This window comes from Somniosus microcephalus, unplaced genomic scaffold, assembly GCF_052327205.1.
Source record: "Somniosus microcephalus isolate GS21.2 unplaced genomic scaffold, FLI_Smic_1.0 unresolved_chr2, whole genome shotgun sequence".
Taxonomy (NCBI): domain Eukaryota; kingdom Metazoa; phylum Chordata; class Chondrichthyes; order Squaliformes; family Somniosidae; genus Somniosus; species Somniosus microcephalus.
In genome coordinates this window covers 94,279,674-94,300,799 of record NW_028225180.1, presented here as the reverse complement: position 1 = coordinate 94,300,799, position 21,126 = coordinate 94,279,674, and the positions used below count along the sequence as shown (strand labels likewise).

The 21,126-nt window shown below is 44.7% G+C and overlaps 1 protein-coding gene across 1 annotated transcript; it reads right to left on the bottom strand.

Annotated features, from left to right (window-relative positions):
- Positions 1–12,632: 12,632 nt before the first annotated feature.
- On the bottom strand, positions 12,633–15,137 carry LOC147093047 (putative G protein-coupled receptor 139). The gene is made up of 2 exons (XM_085975782.1): positions 15,032–15,137; positions 12,633–14,641 (listed from the first exon to the last, which is right to left on the bottom strand). Exons 1-2 carry the CDS (start codon positions 15,099–15,101, stop codon positions 13,737–13,739), a joined length of 975 nt encoding a protein of 324 aa, XP_085831908.1. The 5' UTR covers positions 15,102–15,137; the 3' UTR covers positions 12,633–13,736.
- Positions 15,138–21,126: the final 5,989 nt, after the last annotated feature.

The window sequence follows — 21,126 nt, the reverse complement described above, 5'->3', positions numbered from 1 at the left end:
TCATGTAACTTTAAACAGTGAGATGATGCTCAACATTTTGGTTTGGAATCTTTCAGGGTCTGACAATCTCAAGAATGACCACAAATATACAAGTGGGAGATTTGCCTGCTGTTTAACAATCACAATTATCCACTTGTGTGTGTGTTTCACTGTGTGTGTGTCCACGCACCTGCGTCCAATCAAACCCTCAGTCACCGTCCTTTCCTTTCCCCACTGGGGAAATGTAAAAGGGATTCAGTCTTGGATCAGTAATTTCTCCAAAATATAGTTCAAGTTATTTTCTGGCTTTAATTTATAACCGAGTTTCAGATCTTGTAACATTCAGTTATTTGCTGCTAAATTCAGACTGTCACTAGTATAATAAACACGCAGCAGCACCAACTTGCATTTCCGCCACATTAATTACATTAGTTACGCAAGATTAATTTCAATATTTACTTTTTGAATACAGATTAATGACCTTTCTACCTGTTGGTGATTTGAGTGGTTGATTATATAAAGTCGAGTGATCAGCATCCTCCTATCTGTGTGAAAGCTGATTTCCACCCTGTGGCCAGTTTCAAACTAAGACATTCCTGGCGTTTGTTTCTCTGCAAAGGGAGCGGCCTCTGTTGTTTACACAGCCGGTTTGAAAATAACCACCTCGTTAACGTGAACTTATTTTACCAGAAACACTAATCTCAGCTCTATTTGTCTTCCTAATTCGCATCAGTTTCTTACTGAGTTAACCGATATCGTTGCGTTAACAGTGATTAATTATTAGAATTAATTGGGGCTAAGTTTTATCTCCGAAGTTGCTCCGATCCCGAGGCTGGATCGTGTTCAGTCCAACCTCAGTGAACCAAAGGCTGATTGTTTAGATGCTCAGCACAGAGCGATAATCGGCCAGTGCCAATGAGTTAACCCTTTACTGAGCTGAACTGTGAGCTCGGTCTGAACTGCACGCCCCATTGACGTCAGTTAAATTAAATAGTATTGGGCACCAAACGGTTCAGTGAGTGAAAACGCCCCACGTTACTGTAAAAAAATAAAAGCATATGGAAAGAGAAAGGACCACATTCGCACCCCTGCCTGACTGAACTGCGAATTCTACAATAGGGATGAGGCACCGCTGGACCACAATGGGGTAAATCCCTAGGTTTCGTGTTCCTGCTTCCTGTCCCGCAACCGCTTTAAAATGTGTCTGTGGGGAGACTGATGGTGACCAGGAGTGGGTTTAGCCCTCAAATCCACGGTGGAAGATGGACTGCCCTCAGTCACAGTCTGAGCCCACACTCACAGAATAGCTGCAACACCGGCGCTGCGGAACATATGAGACCTCGGGAACTAGGCTTAAGAGAGAGAGAGTAAAGGGAGAAATGGAAGAATAAAATATAGAAATGAAGCTTAGAAGCTACATTAACCTTACCTTGTTCCCGCAATGATTTTCAATCACTATTTCCGCGTAGATTTTGTGAGTTATATCCTTGTTATTATATTACAGCCAATCAGTTGGAAGTTCCTTGTTTGATTATCACAAGACTCAACTTGTGAATTTGATCTGATCCTTGTTCAGTGAGACTCTGAGCTCCGCCATCTGTCAGTAAATCCGATACATGGTTAGAAATAAATTGTTACATTCCCATCTGGAACATTGTTTGTTAAAATTTCCATCAATGTCCCAGAGCCAGTTTCTTGTCAGTGAGCTGAGGGAGAGGCGGTTTTTGTATGTGAGGACATTAACCATTTAATCTTCAAATTAAACTATCCGTGAGCATCAGTCACCTGAGCTACTGGGGGAAAGAGTACTGACTTTCCACAGTTACCTTTATCATTGTAAATCTGCAGGAGATACAACCGTTACATTGCTAGACACAGAAAGGACCATTCCTGTGCTGCAGTCGCTTTTATCGTTGGATTTTCCAAATTGTCAGGATGTCAATCAGACTGTAATAAATATCGCCACCCCGGGATGGAAGTGTTTGCAGAGAGAAACTTTTTGGGTGATAATGCTGATAATTCCGAGGGGAGGATTGCGATATATTTATCTCTCTCTCATTTCTCCTCTCTTTTAACCAGGGCTAAGCATTCACTCCGGCCGGATGCACAGTCTGAAAAGAAGGCCCTAAACATCACTCCATAGGGGGACCCCGAGCATCCGGTCGCTTGTCACTTTAATTCTTCGCACCACTCCCACTCAGACCATACCATTCTCGGACTCTTGCATTGTACCACGGAAGCTCAGCGTAAGCTCCAGGAACAGCACCTCATCTTTCGATTAGGCACTTTACAGCCCTCTAGACTCAAATTGGGTTCAACAATTTCAGATCATAACCTCGGCCCCTGTCATATATATAATTTTAATCCACACTTTCTGTTTGTGCCTTTTGTTCTGCCCTCCCACATGGCAGCTGTCTTTCATTCTGCCAGCGCAATTCACACTTCATCTAGGGCCATCCTTTGTTTCTTAACCCGTTACCATTACCATACCCTTTTGCCTTAAATATCTCTTAATGGCTCTTTAATTCTCCTGCCTTTTTCCTATCACAGGCCTTCCCTCTTTTTTCTTTCATCCCATCCCCCATTTCCCAGCCATTAAACTTGCTTTTAAATCTGTTCCACATCCTGCTTTTTTCCAGTTCTGACGAAAGGTCATCCACCTGAAACGTTAAATCGATTTCTCTCTTCACAGATGCTGCCTGACCTGCTGAGTGTCTCCAGCATTTTCTGTTTTATCCCACAATATTTGTCTTCCTGTGGCAACCCCCGCCATATATCTTTCATTAATAAGAACAGAAAATGCTGGAAAAACTCAGCAGGCCAGGCAACATCCGTGGAGAGAAATTAGAGTCGACGTTTCGGGTCAAAACCCTTTGTCAAGACTAAAGAGGCACAGGGAATGAAAGAGATTAAGAGGCCAGGCTGGGAGAGAAGAAGAGACATTAAGAGGTATTCAAAACGGGGCGAGATGGTGATAGGACTAGTGGAGACAAAAGGCAGCTCTATTAGGTGTGAAATGCGCTGGCAGAATGGGAGACAGCTGCCATGTGGGAGTGAGAAAAAAAAAGAAAGGGGGGTGGAAAGGCCAAAACAAAGGTGTGGATAAAAAATATAAGTAAAAATGTAATAGTGGCCGAGGTTATGATCTGAAATTGTTGAACTCGATATTGAGTCCGGAAGGCTGTAAAGTGCCTAATCGGAAGATGAGGTGCTGTTCCTCGAGTTTACATTGAGCTTCCGTGGAACAATGCAAGAGGCCAAGGATGGTGAGGTCCGATGGGAATGGGGCGGCGAATTAAAATGACAGGCGACCGGAAGCTCGGGGTCACACTTACGGACTGAACGGAGGTGTTCCGCAAAGCAGTCACCCAATCTGCGTTTGGTCTCCCCAATGTAGAGGAGACCGCATCGTGAGCACCGAATACAGTGTACTAGATTGCAAGAAGTACAAGTAAATCGCTCTTTCACCTGGAAGGGGTGTTTGGGGCACTGGACAGTGGGAAGGTGGGGATAAGGGCAGGTGTTACATCTCCTGCGCTTGCATGGGAAGGTGCCAGGTGAAGGGGAAGGGGTGCTGCGGATGATAGAGGAGTGGATTATGGTGTCTTAAAGGGAGCGGTCCCTATGGAATGCTGAAAGGGGAGGGGAAGATGCATTTTGTGGTGGGATCACTTTGGAGGTGGCAGAAATGGTGGAGGATGATCCGTTGAATGTGGAGGCTAGTGGGGTGAAAGGTGAGGACAAGGGCAACCCTATCGTGGTTCCAGAGGGAGGGGCAGGGGTGAGGGCACAAGTGCAGGAGATAGAACAGACACGGTTGAGGGCCATGTCAACCGCGGTAGAGAGGAATACTCAGTTGAGGATACAGGAAGACATGTCGGAAGCACTGGTGTGGAAGGTGGCATCGTCGGCGCAGATGCAGTGGAGACGGAGAAACTGGGAGAATGGAATAGAGTCCTTACAGGAGGTGGGGTGGGAGGAAGTGTAGTCCAGGTAGCTGTGGGAGTCAGTGGGCTTGTAGTGAATGTTGGTCAATAACCTATCCCCAGAGATGGAGACGGAGAAGTCGAGGAAGGGAAGGGAAGAGTCAGAGATGGACCATGTGAAGGTGAGGGAAAGGTGGAAATTGGAGGCAAAGTGAAGGAAATTATCTAGTTCAGAGCGAAAGCAGGAAACGGCACCGATACAGTCATCAATGTATCAGAAAAAGAGGTGAGGGATGGGACCCGAGTAGGACTGGTACAAGGATTGTTCCACATACCCCCGAAATAGTATTTTGCTGTAATACATCTTTCCTTTATTGATTTTACCGATCAATCGTTACTTTAAGCTGGAAGCTTTATATTATAAAGAAACATTCATAGGAACAAGTCCATCTCAGTAAATTCACTCTTAAATGAAGAGTGCGGGGAATTGCGGCATTTAAAACAATAGAATTACGGATAGTGCAGATAAAGAGAGTGATTTCCACTGGTGGGAGTTTCCAGTTTCAAAGTGTACCAGGATCCTACCAGTTGTGTCTGGGGATTCAGAGTGCATCAGGATCCTTCCAGGTGTCTATGGTGTTTCACAGTGTATCAGGAACCTGCGAGTTGTCCATGGGGTTTCAATGTGTATCGGGATCCTCCAGGTGTGTACGGGGTTTCACAGTGTTTCAGGATCCTGCCAGGTGTAAAAGCGGTTCCACATTGTATCAGAATCCTGCCAGGTGCGTATGGGTTTTCACAATGTCCCAGGAACCTTCGAGATATATATGGGGTTTCACGTTGGATCATGTTCCGGCCAGATGTGTATGGTGTTTCAAAGTGCACCAGGTTCCTCCCAGGTGTGTATTGTGTTTTACATTGTATCTGGAACCTGCCAGGCGTGTTTGGGGTTTCACAGTGTATCAGAATCCTGCCCGGTGTGTATGGGTTATCGCAACGTATCAGGATCCTGCCAGGTGTGTATGGGGTTTCTCAAGGTATCAGGATCCTGACAGGTGTGTATTGGGTTTCGCAATGTATCAGGATCCTGCCAGGTGTATATGGGGTTTAACACTGTATCAGGATCCTGCCAGGTGTGTATGGGGTTTCACAGTGTATCAGGATCCTGCCAGTTGTGTATGGGATTTCAGAGTTTATCAGAATCCTGCCATGTGTTTATGGGGATCCACAATGTATTGGGATCCTGCCAGGTGAGTATGGTTTTTCACAGTGAATCAGGTTCATGCCATGTGTATTAAGGTTTTCACAGTTTAACAGAAACCTGTCAGGTGTTTATGGGGATTCACATTGTGTCAGGATCCTGCCATGTGTGTATGGTTTTTCGCAGTGCATCAGGCACATGCCAGGTCTGTTTGGGGTTTCACAGTGTATCAGGATCCTGCCAGGTGTGTATGGGGTTTCACAGTGTATCAGGATCCTGCCAGGTGTGTATGGGGTTTCACAGTGTATCAGGACCCTGCCAGGTGTGTATGGGGTTTCACAGTGTATCAGGGCCCTGCCAGGTGTGTATGGGTTTTCACAGTTTATTGGGATCCTGCCAGGTGTGTATGGGGTTTCACAGTGTATCAGGATCCTGCCAGGTGTGTATGGGGTTTCACAGTGTATCAGGATCCTGCCAGGTGTTTATGGGTTTTCACAGTTTATTGGGATCCTGCCAGGTGTGTATTGAGAATCACAATGTATCAGGATTCGGCCAGGTGTGCATATGGAATCAATGTATATCAGGATGTTGCCAGGTGTTTATGGGGTTTCGCAAGTGCAACAGTTGTTCAGATTTATTTCCAGGCTGCTTGTCAAAATTATCCTTATTGCAGTGGTAGAGAAAATTCTGGATGGAAATATGGAACGTATGATCATTGATGAATTAAATGTTCCTTCACTCGATTTTATACGGTCTTGTGGTATTGCATTATTTTTAATCACAGATTTGTGTCGAATGTTTAAGATTTTTAGTTTTATTTTAAATTCTGGTATTTTATGAATATGATATTTATCTGCATATATAATATATAGCTGGGTGTGTGTCCTCTGGTCTTTATGGGCAGTGACATTGTCGGTGTGTTTATAGAGATATGTGCTGGCTGAGCCTTCTATTTGAATATATTGACCATATCTCTCATGGTGTCAGCACCTGACTACTGAGCACTGTAGGAGCTGAGGACCTTTATCGCTGTTCCATTAATATTAACACTGACGTAGATTGTTATGAATCATGTAACTTTATACAGTGACATGATGCTCAACAATTTTGTTCGGAATCTTTCGGGGTCTGGTAATCACAAGAATGACCATAAATATACAAGTGGGAGATTTGCCTGCTGTTTTACAATCACAATTCTCCACCTGTGCGCGTGTCTCGCTGTGGGTGTCCACGCACGTGCGTCCAATCAAACTCTCAGTCACCGTCCTTCCCTTTCCCCACTGGGGAAATGTAAAAGCGATTCAGTCTAGGATCAGGAATTTCTCCAAACTATAGTTCAAGTTATTTTCCGGCTTTAATTAATAAACAAGTTTCAGATCTTGTAAAATTTAGTTTATTGCTGCTAAAGTCAGGCTGTCACGAGTATAATAAACAAGCATCAGCACCAACTTGCATTTCTTCCACATTCATTACATTAGTTACACAAGATTAATTTCAATATTTACTTTTTGATTACAGATTAATGACCTTTCTACCTGTTGGTAATTTTGAGTGGTTGTTTATGTAAGTTCGAGTGATCAGCATCCTCCTACCTGTGTGAAAGGTGATTTCCGCCCTGTGGTCAGTTTGGAACTAATACGTTCCTGGCGTTTGTTTCTCTGCAAAGGGAGTGGCCTCTGTTGTTTACACAGCCGGTTTGAAAATAACCGCCTCGTTAATTTGAACTTATTTCACCAGAAACACTAATCTCGGCTCCATTTGTATTACTAATTCAGATCAGCGTCTAACTGAATTAACTGCATACAAGTCGCGTTAACAGTGATTAATTATTAGACTTCATCGGGGACAATTTTTATCGCCGAAGTTGCTCGAATCCAGTGACTGGATCACGTTCAGTCCCACCTTAGGGAACCAGAGGTTGATTTTCCAGGTGCTCAGCACAGAGCGATAATCGGCCAGTGCCAATGAGTTAACCCTTTACTGTATTGGGCAACAAATTATTCAGGGAGCGAAAACAGAGTACGTTACTGGAAAACAATAAATGTTAAGGAGTGAGAAGGGACCACATTCGCACCCCTGTCTGACTGAACTCCGAATTCTACAATAGGGAGGAGGCGCCACTGGACCACAATGGGGTAAATCCCCAGCGTTCGTTTTCCTGCTTCCTGTCCCGCAACCACTTAAAAATGTGTCTGTGGGGAGACTGGTGGAGATCAGAAGTGTGTTTAGCCCTGAAATCCCCAGTGGAAAATGGACGTACCTCAGCCACAGTCTGAGCACACACTCACAGAATAGCTGCATTCCCGGCGCTGGGGAACATATCAGACTGCGGGGACTAGGCTTTACAGAAGAACAATAAAGGGAGAAATGGAAGAAAAAAATACAGAAATTAAGCTTAAAAGCTACATTAACCTTACCTCGTTCCCGCAATGATATTCAGTCTCTATCTCCGTGTAGATTTTGTGAGTTATATCCTTGTTATTACTTTACAACCAATCAGGTGGAAGTTCCTTGTTTGATTATCACAACTCACAAATTGTGAATTTGATCTGATCCTTGTTCAGTGAGACTCTGAGCTCCGCCATCTGTCAGTAAAACCGATACATGGTTAGAAATAAATCGATACATTTCCAACTGGGACAATGTTTGTTAAAATGTCCATCGATTTCCTGATGTTTGTGAGTCGAGCCCTCGGTCCCAGAGCCAGTGTCTTGTCAGTGAGCTGAGAGGAGACTGTTTCTGTACGTGAGGACAGTAACCATTTAACCACCGAATGAAACTTTCCCAGATCATCAATCGCATGAGCTACTGGGGGAATGAGTTCTGACTTTCCACAGTTATATTTATCATTGTGAATCTGCAGCAGTTACCCCCGTTATATTGTTAGACACAGAAAGAATTATTCCTGTGCTGTAGTCGGTATCAAGGTTGGATTCTGTTCATTATCAGGATGGTTATCAGACAATAATAAATATCCCCTCCCTAGGATGGGAGTGCCTGAAGAGAGAACGTGCTTGAGGACAGATTGTGGGGGTGAATCCTAGGTACGGATTGTGAAATTTCCTTATTCTCTTTAATTAACTTTCTGTTTACTTGACCAGCATTAATGACTACTGCGGTCTGGAGACACAGCCTGAAGCGGCGGCCCCAAACATCACCCAATATTCGTCTTCAAGTGAACTCTCCCGCCACATATTTTGTTGTACTTGCCTGTTTCAATCTATTGTTGCTTTAAGTCTGGAGTTTTATGTTATAACAAAACATTCAGACGAACAAGTCCCTCTCAGTAAATTCACTGTTAAATGGACAGTGCGGGTAAATGGTGGGTCTGCTGCCAGCTGCGAGTATTCATTGAAGTGTTTAAAATGGTAAAATGATTCGATAAGGTAGATACAGAGAGAGATTTCATCCTGTGGGAGACTCTGGAACAGGGTCGATGGGGGGGGAGGGATGGGGTGGTGGTGCGGGGCAGGGAAATCCTTATATTACAGGTAGGCTGTTCCAGCAAGAAAACAGTAAGCACTTTTTCACACAATGCTTAGTGGAAATATGGAATTCCCTCCGCATAGATTGTGGATAATGTGTCAATTGAATTTCTCATTACTGAGATGGACAGATTTTTCCTAGTTAAGGGACACAAGCGAAATTAATCAATGGCAGTAGATGGAGTTAAGATACAGCTCAGCCAAACAAAGAGGTCTTCGGTGGGAAGAGTTCACATGATGACGAATATTGGGGATGTTTGGAACCACAGCTTTAGCTGTGCCTCCGGCCCGAGTGAATCTTTATTACTGATCACAAAATAGGGGGAAATGAGAGAGAAAAGGGGAAATATCGCAATCTGCCGCGCAGAATTATCACCACGATCTCTCCTGAAAACCCTTTCTCCCTTCCAACACTTCCAGCTCTGGGAGGGGATGTTTATTACTGTCCGAGAACCACTCAGAAAATCAGGAAAATGTAAACTTCAGCACAGCTACAGCACCTGAATTGAGCTTTCTGTGTCTAACAATGTACCGGATGAGTCTGCTGTGGATTTACAAGGTTAAATGCAACTGTGGAAAGTCACAACTCATTCCCCAGTAGCTGAGTCGATTGATGCTCAGCGATAGTTTAATTTGGCAGTTAAATAGTAAATGTCCTCACGTACAGAAACAGCCTCTGTTCAGCTCACTGACAAGTCACTGAATCTGGGAACATGAGCTCAAAGCGCAAAGATCAGGAAATAGAAGGGGATTTTAGCAAACAACGTCACAGACGGAAATGTAACAATTTATTCTAGTCAGGGGTCTGTCCAGAGAGGCCGCTCCCAGTTCTGAAGCAAATGAGGAATGCTTGAGTTGACATCCATCCTGCGGGCTGGCAGCTGCTTTCACACAGAGGGCGGAGCTCTGAATCTCACAGAACAAGGATCGGACCAACCTTACAATATGAAACTTGCTAAAATAAAACAAGGATTTCGACCTGATTGGTTGCAGTAAAATAACAGGAATATAAGTTCCAAATCTAAAAGGAAATACAGAGACAGAAAATGCTTGCGGGATCAAGGTAATGTAGCTTCTAAGTTTCATTTGTGACTAAAATATTTTCTCCCTTTTATCCTTCTCTATAAAGCATATTGCTCGTGGTGTGATATGTTCCCCAGCGCCAGGGTTGCAGCTGTTCTATGAGTGTGGGCTCAGACTGTGACTGAGGGAGGTCCATTTTACACCAGGGATTTCAGGACTAAAGCCACTCCTGGTCTCCACTAGTCTCCCAAGAGACACATTTAAAGTGATTGCGGGACACAAAGCTGGAAGACGTACTTTGGGGATTTCCCCCATTCCAGACAGGATCCCGATAAATTTTGAAAGCCCATACACACCTGCCAGGTTCCTGATAGAGAGTGAAACCCAATACACACCTGACAGGATCCTGATACAATGTGAAACCCTAAAAATACCTGGCAAGGTCCTGATACTCTGTGAGACTCCATACAAACCTGGCAGGATCCTGATACACTGTGAAACCCCACACACACCTGGCAGGATCCTGATACACTGTGAACCCCCATGATCCTTGAAAGTATGTTGTGAGGATGATGTAAAGAAGCCTCAAGGAGATATAGACAGGCTAATTCAATGGGTAAGAACATGGAGAATTGAATATAAGTGCAGAAATTTGATGCTTTCCACTTAGAGTATTGAAAATATCAATGGGATTAGACAAACTCAACATGGATTTATGAAAGTTACATCGTGTTTGAGATGGAGATTTTTGAGGATTTATCTGGTTGATTAGATAAGGGAGAACCAGTGGATGTGGTGAATTTGGATTTTCAGTAGGCCTTTAATAATGGCCCACATAAGAGGTTAGTGTGCAAAAGAAAAGCACATGGGATTGGGGATAATATACTGGCATGGATGAAAATTGGTTAAAAAACATGAAGCAGAGAGTAGGAATAAATGGGTCTTTTTCGGGGTGTCAGCCGGTGAAAACTGATGTACCGCAGCGATCAGTGCTTGGGCCCCAGCTATTCACAATATATATCAATGATTTTGATGAGGGAACCAAATGTATTATTTCCAAGTTTGCTGATGACACGAAACTAGCTGGATTGTGAAGCGGATGCAAAGAGGCTTCAAGGCGAGCAAACAAGTAGAGTGAGTGGACAAATACAAGGCAGATGCAGTATAATGTGAATAAATGTGAAGATAACCACTTCGGTAGGAAAATCAGAAAGGCAGAGTATTATTTAAATGGTGATAGATTGTGAAATGTTAATGTACAGAGTGACCTGGGTGTCCTTGTGCACCAGGCACTGAAAGCAAACCTGCAGGTGCAGCAAGCAGTTAAGAAGGCAAGTGGTATGTTGGCCTTCATTGCGAGATGATTTGATTACAGGAGCAAGGATGTCTTGCTACAGTTATACAGAGCCTCTGTGAGACCACACCTGGAGTACTGTGTGCAGTTTTGTTCTCCTTACCTGAGAAAGGATATACTTGCCATAGAGGGAATGCAGCGAGGGTTCACCAGACTGATTCATGGAATGGCAGGACTGTCGTATGAGGAGAGCTTGGGTCGAGAAGGCTTGTATTCACTAGAGTTTAGCAGAATGAGAGGCGATCTCATTGAAACGTATAAAATGCTGACATGGCCAGACAGTCTAGATGAAGGGAGGATATTTCCTATGTCTGGGTCGTCTAGATCGAGGGGTCACAGTCTCAGTATACGGGGTAGGACATTTAGGACTGAGATGGGGAGACATTTCTTCACTCAGCGGGTGTTGAACCTCTGGAATTCTCTACCATAGAAGGTTGTGAATGTCAAGTCACTAAATATATTTATGATGAAGAAGAGAGATGGATTATTAGACAAAACAGGCATCAAGGGGTAAGGGGAGAGAGCAGGAATATGGTACTGAGATGGAGGATCAGCCATGATGATTTTGAAAGTCGGAACAGGCTCGATGTGCCGAATGGCCTTCTCCTGCTCGTTTATTTCCATGTTTCTATGTTCCTATAAGTACATTATTGGTCTCCATACCTAAGGAAGGATATACTTGCCACAGAGAGAGGGCAACGAAGATTCACCAGACTTTTTCCAGGAATGGGGGATTGTCCTTTGAGGAACGATTGGGTATATTCTCTAGAGTTTCGAAGATTGAGAGGTGATCTCATTGAATCATAAAAGTGTTACAGGGCTGGACAGGGTTGATGCAGGAAGGATGTTTCCCCTGGCTGTGGTGTCTAGAACCAGGGGTCACAGTGTCAAAATAAGGAAACGGCAATTTAGGACTGAGGTGAGCAGAAATCTCTACACTCAGTGCGTGGTGAATCTTTGGAATACTGTACCTCAGAGGATTGTAGAGGCTCATTCGCTGAGTGTATTCAAGACAGAGATCGATAGATATTGAATATTTATGGAATCAAGGGATATGGGATTATTGCAGGAAAGTGGAGAGGAGGTAGAAGATCAGCCATGTTCTAATTGAATGGCGGAGCAAGCTCGAAGGGCCAAATTGCCGATTGCAGCTCATATATCTTATGTTCTAATGATACGCCACGAAAAACCATAAACACAAGAAAGGATCCTGATAAATTTTCACATTCCAGTCCCACACCTTGCAGGATCCTGATACACTGTAAAACCCCACACACATCTGGCAGTATACTGATACACTATGGAAACCCATACACACCTGGCAGTATCCTGGAACACTGTAAAACCCCATGCACCCATGGCAAGTTCCCGATACACTGTGAAACCCCATACACATCTGGCAGGATCCTGATACACTGTGAAACCCCATACACACCTGGCAGGATCCTGGAACACTGTAAAATCCCATTCACACCTGGCACGATCCTGATACACTGTGAAACCCCATACACACCTGGCAGGATCCTGATACACTGTGAAACCCCTTACACTCCAGGCAGGACACTGATACACTTCGAAACACCGTACACATCTTGCAGGATCTCCATTCAGTTTGAAACAGCTGACACTCCTGGAAGGATCCTGATAAACTGTGAATGCCAATACACACCTGTTAGTATCCTGATACACTGAGAGGCACCATACATAGCTGGCAGGATCCTGGTTCAATGTTAAACCCGTAGGCACCAGGTAGGACCCTGTTACAATGTGAACCCCCATACACACCTGGCAGGATCCTGATACACTGTGAAACCCCATACATGCCTGGCGGGATCCTGATGCACTGTAAAACCCCATACACATTTGGCAGGATACTGATTGACTGCAAAAACCCATAAAAACCTGGCAGCGTCCCGATACACTGTGAAACACCATAACACTCTGGCAGGATTCAGAGACACTCTGAATCCCCATAAACACCTGCCAGAATCCTGCTTCACTGTGAAACATCATACAAACCTGGCAGGTTACTGATAAACTCTGAAACCGCATAAATAACTGGCAGGACACTGATACACTGTGAAGCCGCACACATAACTGGCAGGGAACTGATACACTGGCAGAATCCTAATACATTGAGGCACATCGTACACTGCTGGCACGATCCTGGCACGTTATCAAATCCGTACACATCTGGCAGTATCCCGTTGCACTGTGAAACCTAATACATATCTGGCAGAATCCTGATACAGTGTGAAACACCATAGAAACCTGGCAGGATGCTGATCAACTGTGACACCACATACAAGCGTGGAATGATCCTGACACACAGTGAAAGCCCATACATACCTGGGAAGATTCTGATGCACTAGAAAGCCCCATAAACATCTGGCAGGGTCCAGATACACTGCGAAAGCCCATACAATAACTGACAAAACCCTTATACATTAGACCACTAGACTTTTGATTGTTTTGGCAAGGAATCAAACTTTATTGATGATTTTAAAGGGGCGTACCCGATCATCATTGTTGCCTTTGATCCCTGAACTTGAAATGTACTAAATTTGCAGGAATAGGATAGGTTTAATGAAGGAGTCAAATATGAAAATTTAAGCATTACAGACATCAAACGCATGCTGCAAAATGGAAGAAATCCTCACACAAGTTCTCACCACGTTACCAGAAAGAAGGACGTTCTAAGGTGAAAAAATTGTTGAAATGGAGATTTAGTCATGAGGAAGCTTTCGTTTGATTGATTCTTTTTATTCTCATTTTCTAACTATTCTCTGAATGAGTGCCCAGGGGGATTTTACCACGTTCTTCAGCTCTTCTCTGAATTCCCTCTGGGTCGCTACATAAATACACGGATTTTGACAGCTACTCAAAAGCTTTAATATTATTCCTGTTTCACTGGCGATATATCCAGGGTCTGTGCGGTCACCTCGGTAATAGGTGATGTTTGTCAGTCTGGTAGTTACCAAACACACGGCAGCTGTCATCCACAACAATATAAAACTGCCCGATATTGTGAACAGTAAAATGATGGATTTCCTTCGGTTCTCATTCTCTGAATCGCTCTGATTTTCACTTCTATGACCCCGGAGACCCCTGCGGGCTCTGCTGGCCACTAAAATACGTCTGATTGTCAAATAATTAAACAAGGCGATTAAAGTAAAAGGAAGCCAAACTAACCAGGCGCTGTGAAACCAGATGTAGGCTACACCTGGAGGTGAGGAAACAAAAGTCACACTGTTTCGGCAGCCCCACTGCACCTTGTTAATTATTTGTTCAGGTTCAAAGGCAAACAAAACAGGGATGTCCTTTACAAGGATTAGGATCGTGAACGCTGTAATAACCAAGGCCGCAGTTCTCTTAGTGCAATACTTTGCTTTAAACTTCTGACAACAGATAACCACAAATCGATCAAATGTGAAGGAGACGATGAACCAGACAGACAAATCGAGGTTGACAGCAGTGCTGTATAGAATGAACTTACACACGGGAGTGTGGTACAGGAATGAAAGAGGAAAGTGATAATTGAAAATATAATACACCATTACATTAATGATCAAGACCAGTAGATCTGCTGTTGCCATGGCCAACATGTAGACACAGATACACTTGGAAAGGCCGCACTTTCCCCGGGAGAGAATCACAATTGTCACCAAATTCGCTGTAATAAAGAGAGAGGAGAGAATTAATGTTCCAGTGTCTGATTGAAATAGATATGTAGATGGCTGTAGAGAGCATTTTACTCCAGTCACTGTGATTATCAACACGGAGCAGGGTAGGAACAGGATTAATTTTGGAGCCATTTCCCGGGTAATCCCCCCACACATTTTCATGAGCTGCTACAGCGGTTACTCTGCACGGGGTGACAAGACGATCGGGAAATCCACTTAAATCCTTGTGTTGGAGCTTCGAAGAACATTGTAACAATAGTAAGGTTATCAGATTAAGTGTAATGCTGACATCTAGAAAACTCGTTACCTTATCAAAGCAGGTTGTCTGTCCATGAATACAATTAACACCGATTAACAAAAAACAGTTTACAATGGCTCACCGGGGACGCCGACAGCCGCGAGAATCGGGAAGTAAATCTCTTTGAACAGCAGAATAATTGGTCGCCACATTTTCTGTGAGAATGGATGAATTCTGTCGGAGATGAAAGACCCTGACTGGCGCACGGCTGAGGCAATGGAAGTGAACTTATATTTAACCACACATCAATCCTCCAGCGAGTCAATCAGCTTAAATCATAATTAACATTAGTTACAGTCATTGAACAAATAGACACGTGTAGTGTGTTTTTTAACTGACAAATCAGGTTATGAGAAATATGTGAAATTGTTATTGGACAGTTTTTAAAAAAATACACAATTGAAACATTATTTACGAGTAGGAAGTGCAATCTCTCCGTACTGGTGCTGACGCTAGTCCTACAGGCCTGCTGAATTCAACTGCCCAGGCAATATTCGTCATCACCATGCCATTGAGTCATTCCTAGAGCACCACTCCTCCAGAACAGGCCGTAAAACAAATGCTGCAATGCTGCTCAACCCAGTCTGGCAGCATTAGAGTTGGCAGTGCTCTTCCTGTAATAATGATACCCTAAATTTAGATTAGAGGTGACAGTTCTCCCCCTGTAATACTGGTATTGTACACTTATGCTAGATGTGTCCGTGCTCCCCAGGTACTAGTACATTATCAGAGTTGAACGTGCTGCTATGGTAATAGTGGTAGCACTAAACTAACACTACTATTGACAGTGCTCCTCCAGTACTAGTGGAAAACCCCCTCAAACATTGGATGTGCGTATGCTCATTCTGTTCAGTGGTGCCCCTACACTGACACTAGATTCGACCGTGTCCCTCCTATCGCAATGTTACCCCTACACTTAAATTAGGTTTGTGCAAGCTTCTCCGGTAAAAGGGGTATCACTAAAGTTACAGCAATGGTGAACGTTGTCCTCCGGTTCTAGCGGGACCCCTACACTTACACCAGATGTGACTGTGTATCTCCTGTATTATGGGTACCTTACACCTGCACTAATGTTGACTGAGCTCCTCCAGTACCAGGGATAACGCTGAAATTATACTAGAGGTGGCCGTGCTCCTCTGTAACCAGTGGAACCCCTTCATATTCATTAGGATTGAGAGTGCTCCTCCCGGATATGTGGTCCCCAAAACATACACGTGCTGCTCAAAATGTGGCACTTGCACTTTACGTGACCGTGTTCCTCAGGTAACTGACACTGACACTATCTCTGACCATGCTCCTAAGATAACCGACACTGACACTATGTGTGAACTTTCTCCTCTGGTAATTGTTGTACATACACTTATACTAGGGATGACCATTTACCTCCTGTACTAGTGGCATGCCTACACTTACACTTACAGTGACCGTGCTCCTCCTGTACTAGTGTTATCACTACACTGACTCTAGAGGTCAGAGTGCTCAGCTGGTATTAGTGGTACTGTACACTTACACTAGAGGTAATACTACATTTACACTACATTTGTGCATTCTACTCCATAAATAGATGCATCAATAAAATTACACTCGTGGTGACCGTGCTGCTCCTACACTCGTGATACCCCTAACCTAACACTAGTGTTGAGCTTGCTCCTCCTACACTAGTTAAACCCCTACACTAACAATAGTGTTGAGCGTACTCCTCCTACACTAGTGGTACCCCTACACTTACACGAGAAGAAACCGGGCTCCTCCGGTTGAAGTAGTACCACTATACATACACTGGGTGTCAGCATGCTACCCTTGTATTAGTGATACCCCTACAATTAAACTAGATATGTCAGTGCTCCTCGGTACTTCTGATACTCCTACATTTACACTAGTAGTGACCGTGCTCCTTCAGTACGCGTGGTACCCTACACATTCACTAGAAGTGTACCTGTTCCTCCGGTACGATTGTTACCGCTACACTTACACTAGTGGTTATCAAGCTCGTGCTGTTCTCGTGCTTGCCTACACTTACCCCAGCGATGATGCTGACTCTACGGTACTGGTGATAGACTTACACTTAATAACAACAACAACATGATTTCTACAGTGCCTTTAACGTAGTGAAACTTCCCAACGGGCTTCACAATAGCGATTATCAAACAAGAATTGACATCAAGCAGTACAGGGAGATATTAGTTCAGATAACCAAAATCATGTTCATAGAGGCAGGTTTTAACGAGAGTCTTAAAGGATGAAAGGGAAGTAGAGAGCTGGCGCGGTTTCTGGAGGGAATTCCAGAGCTCAGGGCCTTAGCAGCTGACGGCATGGACGCCAATGTTTGAGAGATCAAAATCAGCGAAGCTCAAGATGCCAGAATTGGAAAAGCGCAGGTATCTCGGGGGTTTGTTGGGCTTGAGGTGATTACAGAGGTAGGGAGGGGCTAGGACATGTAACGATTTGGGAACAGGGATGAGCTTTTTAAAATTGAACATTTCTTTACCGGGAGCCAACGTTGGTCAGCGAGCACAGGGATATTGCGTGAACTGGGCTTAGTGCGATTTAGGAGATGGGTGCAGGGGGTTTCTCTTGGTTGCTCTGCTCTCCTGCCAGGCTTCTTGCAATAATTACCCGTGAGTGGTTCGACCCACTCGCCCCTACGGTTCTAGAACTTGGACTTAGGTGCAGGGAGCTGTAGTGCAGAAAAACTCAATAGACCAGGTCGAATAGCACGAAATGGATGCCTTTATTGAACAGATTGCAGCATTATAAAATACATGTCATATGCACAGATTAAAGCAACTACAAGCATGCACACATCTATAAACTTTACTCTATAGAAATGGGGAACACACGGCACATCGTGAAATGGGTAACACATTATAATTACCCTTAACCCCCTCTCCTAAACCTAACTCAGTTTTGATTTGAGGGACGCGGGATTATGCTCACCACTTTAAGAATTGCGAAAAAGGCTCTGCAGCCTTTCGACACAGCTTTCCGTCGTCACATGAGTTTGGAAGCTTCTGGCGCAGCTTGTTTTCCTCTTGGTTCTCCTGCGATGGAGGCAGCCAATACAGCCTTGGTGAGCACTCGCCACGGATGGATCCATTACCGATGTGTTGTTGAAGAAACTGAATGCACACTCCGGGACCTGAGTGTCTTCTTCTCCGGCCTGGGTCGTCGATGACCTCCTGACAAAAGTACCCAGGCCTCCCTCGTCATCTGCCCGTCGTGGCCGGGCCTTGCCTGGCCGAGCTGGCTTCCAAGCCGAATTCTTCTCGTTGTCTTCTCGTCGTGGCCGGGCCTTGCCTGGCCGAACACTGAACATGTTCCGAACCGAAGAGTTTCGATGCTCCGAACCGAAGTGCTTCTGATGGACTTTTTCAATCCACAGTTATACCTTTTTTTGGAACATTCTTATCTCCCACCAAATCATAGTCCTGTCTTTGTAATAATTTTGGCGGCCAGAACTCTCTGCAGGGGTGTTTTGTCTTCATAACGGGAGTCGGTGATAGCTTAACTGGCCTTCCTGGGCCGATAATGTATTTGCTTTGTTACCGTAACTTGGTTTGTATATTGATCGGTCTGGAGATTTCCCTGGAAGGCTGTTTAACGGCTTCTCTTTGTACAGTGTAATGGGTTAAAGCGTTCGTTCAATTGTCCGCCCATTTCTTGATGGGTCTCATCCTGCCACCCAAATCTGTCCTGAACTTATAATCTGATCAATATGCATGCTCAGTTCCATGAGTTTCGGCTTCCCGAAACTGGTTTTCGCGGGCTTATAATGCCCTCAATCCACAAGCCTGTCTGGCTTGCAGTAACAGAAATTCAAATGGTCCCAGGAGCTGGTCATGAGGTCTGGCGGCCATTTTGTGTGCCCTTTTATCAAAGGTTTCTCTGTATAAGCTTCTTTTGGTCAATAAAGCTGTTTTATTAACCCTATTTTCCGATGTGATTATTTAATGAAAATTTCACAAATCTTACAGTCCCTCCTGTGATACTGATAGCTTGCTTAAAGTATCAATAACGCTTGGTGAGCAAATTTTCCCTGATTCCCCACATCCAAACATTCCTGGTAATTAACTATCTATGGCCCCCACGACACATGCAGTTCCCATTTCAGAAAAATTACATTGTGTACAGTTGGACAACTATAGGCAGTACTACCTCAAACCATAACACATTCATCTTTCAGATGTGAAGGGGCCGATACCCTTTACACCACTTGCATACACATTTAATTAATCAAGAATAGAAAACCGGTCAACGGTTAAAACACAACAGTATTCATACACTTATATCATATAGTAACAAAAACCAAGAGTGGAGGGACGCTTTATCCTTTAATACATAGCAGCCTAAGCGGGGGTCTCTTCACCCACTCGTACATAGCGTTCTCTCCATTCTCCTGTGTTCTCGTGCCTCTGGAGGTGTTTCCCTCTCTTGCAATGCACGAACAGTAAATATATTACATTCAAAACCTGACACACTACTAGGATGTGGGAAGCTATTCTAATCCAGGGCGGGATCTCTATATTAGTGAACAGGTCCCACCATGGTGGGGTGACTATGTCTAATATGTCTTTCCCTATCTCCAATGTCTTCTGCTCTAGTGTGTAAAAATGCGTCTGTGAGACTATTACGGCTTTTAAAATCTTGGTGAGGTGTTCGGGGAAAGGGGGAATGACATAACCAAAATGCGCAACGAATTGCTGCAAATCCGTGAAATTCTCTTATACAGTGAGGTGAACGGTGGAAGGTACAGGAATGGGGACAATTCGCTGTTGTGCCACTTGAACTTCAGCCCTGGGTTTGAAAAAGAAACTGCTGTCATTGACCGGACACCACCCATGCTGTCCGTGGTGGTAGTGAGGCGCTGCAGTGGTAACACAGTATGTTCCACCTCCGATATATGCCACCTGTAGGGGCACATGTTCTTTTGCCATTGCCTCCATAGTGCAATTTAACGGCTTTGCACTAGCGGCTCTGAACCCGCACTGTGGTTTTAAAAAGGCATTCAAGTGCTGGGGACACAGGATGATGTGTGCTCCCCGGCTTCGACACCCCGAGAGGTCGGTGCCTGTCATCGTACGCTCCCATCTGATGACATAAGGCGGGACCACTGCGTAACGAATGTGCGCACTCCCCTGAATGACTCCAATGTTCACCACCCTGTATACCGGGGCGGGTTTTGCTGTGGGACCCAACACCAGCATCCTCACCACTATTCCCATGATAGGATTACTGCGGCCCTCGCCCAGTAACCACGCCCCATATAGCACACAAGCCTCGTTCTGTGCAGCCTGATCGGACGCATTCCGATCCTCCCTAATGAGTGCATTTACCGTTGTAGCGTGTTTCTCCAGCTCAGCAATTAGTTCTTTTAAGTGTAGTGTCATGGCCTGGTCCTCATGTAGCTCAGAACCCACTACCTTATTTTCGTTTGTCAGTATGTTCCTTAACTGGGCCTTTAGACCATTAACCTGTGTCTGCAGCTCCATGTTGTCTAGAGCGTTGACAACAGACATCCCGGTACTAAAAGCAGTGAAGATGTCAATTACAGTCCCCCTTCTTTGCCTCCCTACCCGATCCAATACTTCCTGTGGTGTGGTGTACAATTCGGCTTTGTCGATGTCGGCAAAGTCAAACTCATAAAATTGTCTGAACATCCTGGTTAACAGGACCTGGTACAATTGCTCCATTTCCTTGGGACACCACTCCGGCAATTGTATCTCACCGCATAGTGTACCCCTTGGTACAGCATCTGACAGGTGGGTACCAATACTACACCGTTCCCGGGTCCCTTTGTGGTGGTGGGGCACCCTTCCTTCTGGGCTAGTGCTACCGGAATCGTGGGCAGGGGCTTGCGTGGGCGAGTGATGAGTTCAGTGGCGTTTACCGGAATAGGGGAGAATGGGACTCCGCACGCCCGGGTGCTGACGTCCCACCTCATCCCTTCCCCTTCATCCTGCCGCTGCCTCGGGAAAAAGATGGATATGCCTTTGGGGCAAACATTCTTCGAACCCACCATGCAGACATATATCCCTTCATCTGGTTCCCACCACTTGTCCCAACACACACGTAATTATCCGTGAGTCCCCGTAATTGTCCGATGGGTATTGTTACCCAGTCGCTCCCACTCGATTGTAGAGTTCTTCATATTCTTTCCCAGCTTTCGAAGCCACCACC

Excerpts from the sequence above, each read along its gene's own strand:
- LOC147093047 (XM_085975782.1), bottom strand. The coding sequence starts at position 15,101 with ATGTGGCGACCAATTATTCTGCTGTTCAAAGAGATTTACTTCCCGATT. Across the intron at positions 14,642-15,031 it reads CGCGGCTGTCGGCGTCCCCG|CGAATTTGGTGACAATTGTG; the intron begins GTGAGCCATTGT and ends TCTTTATTACAG.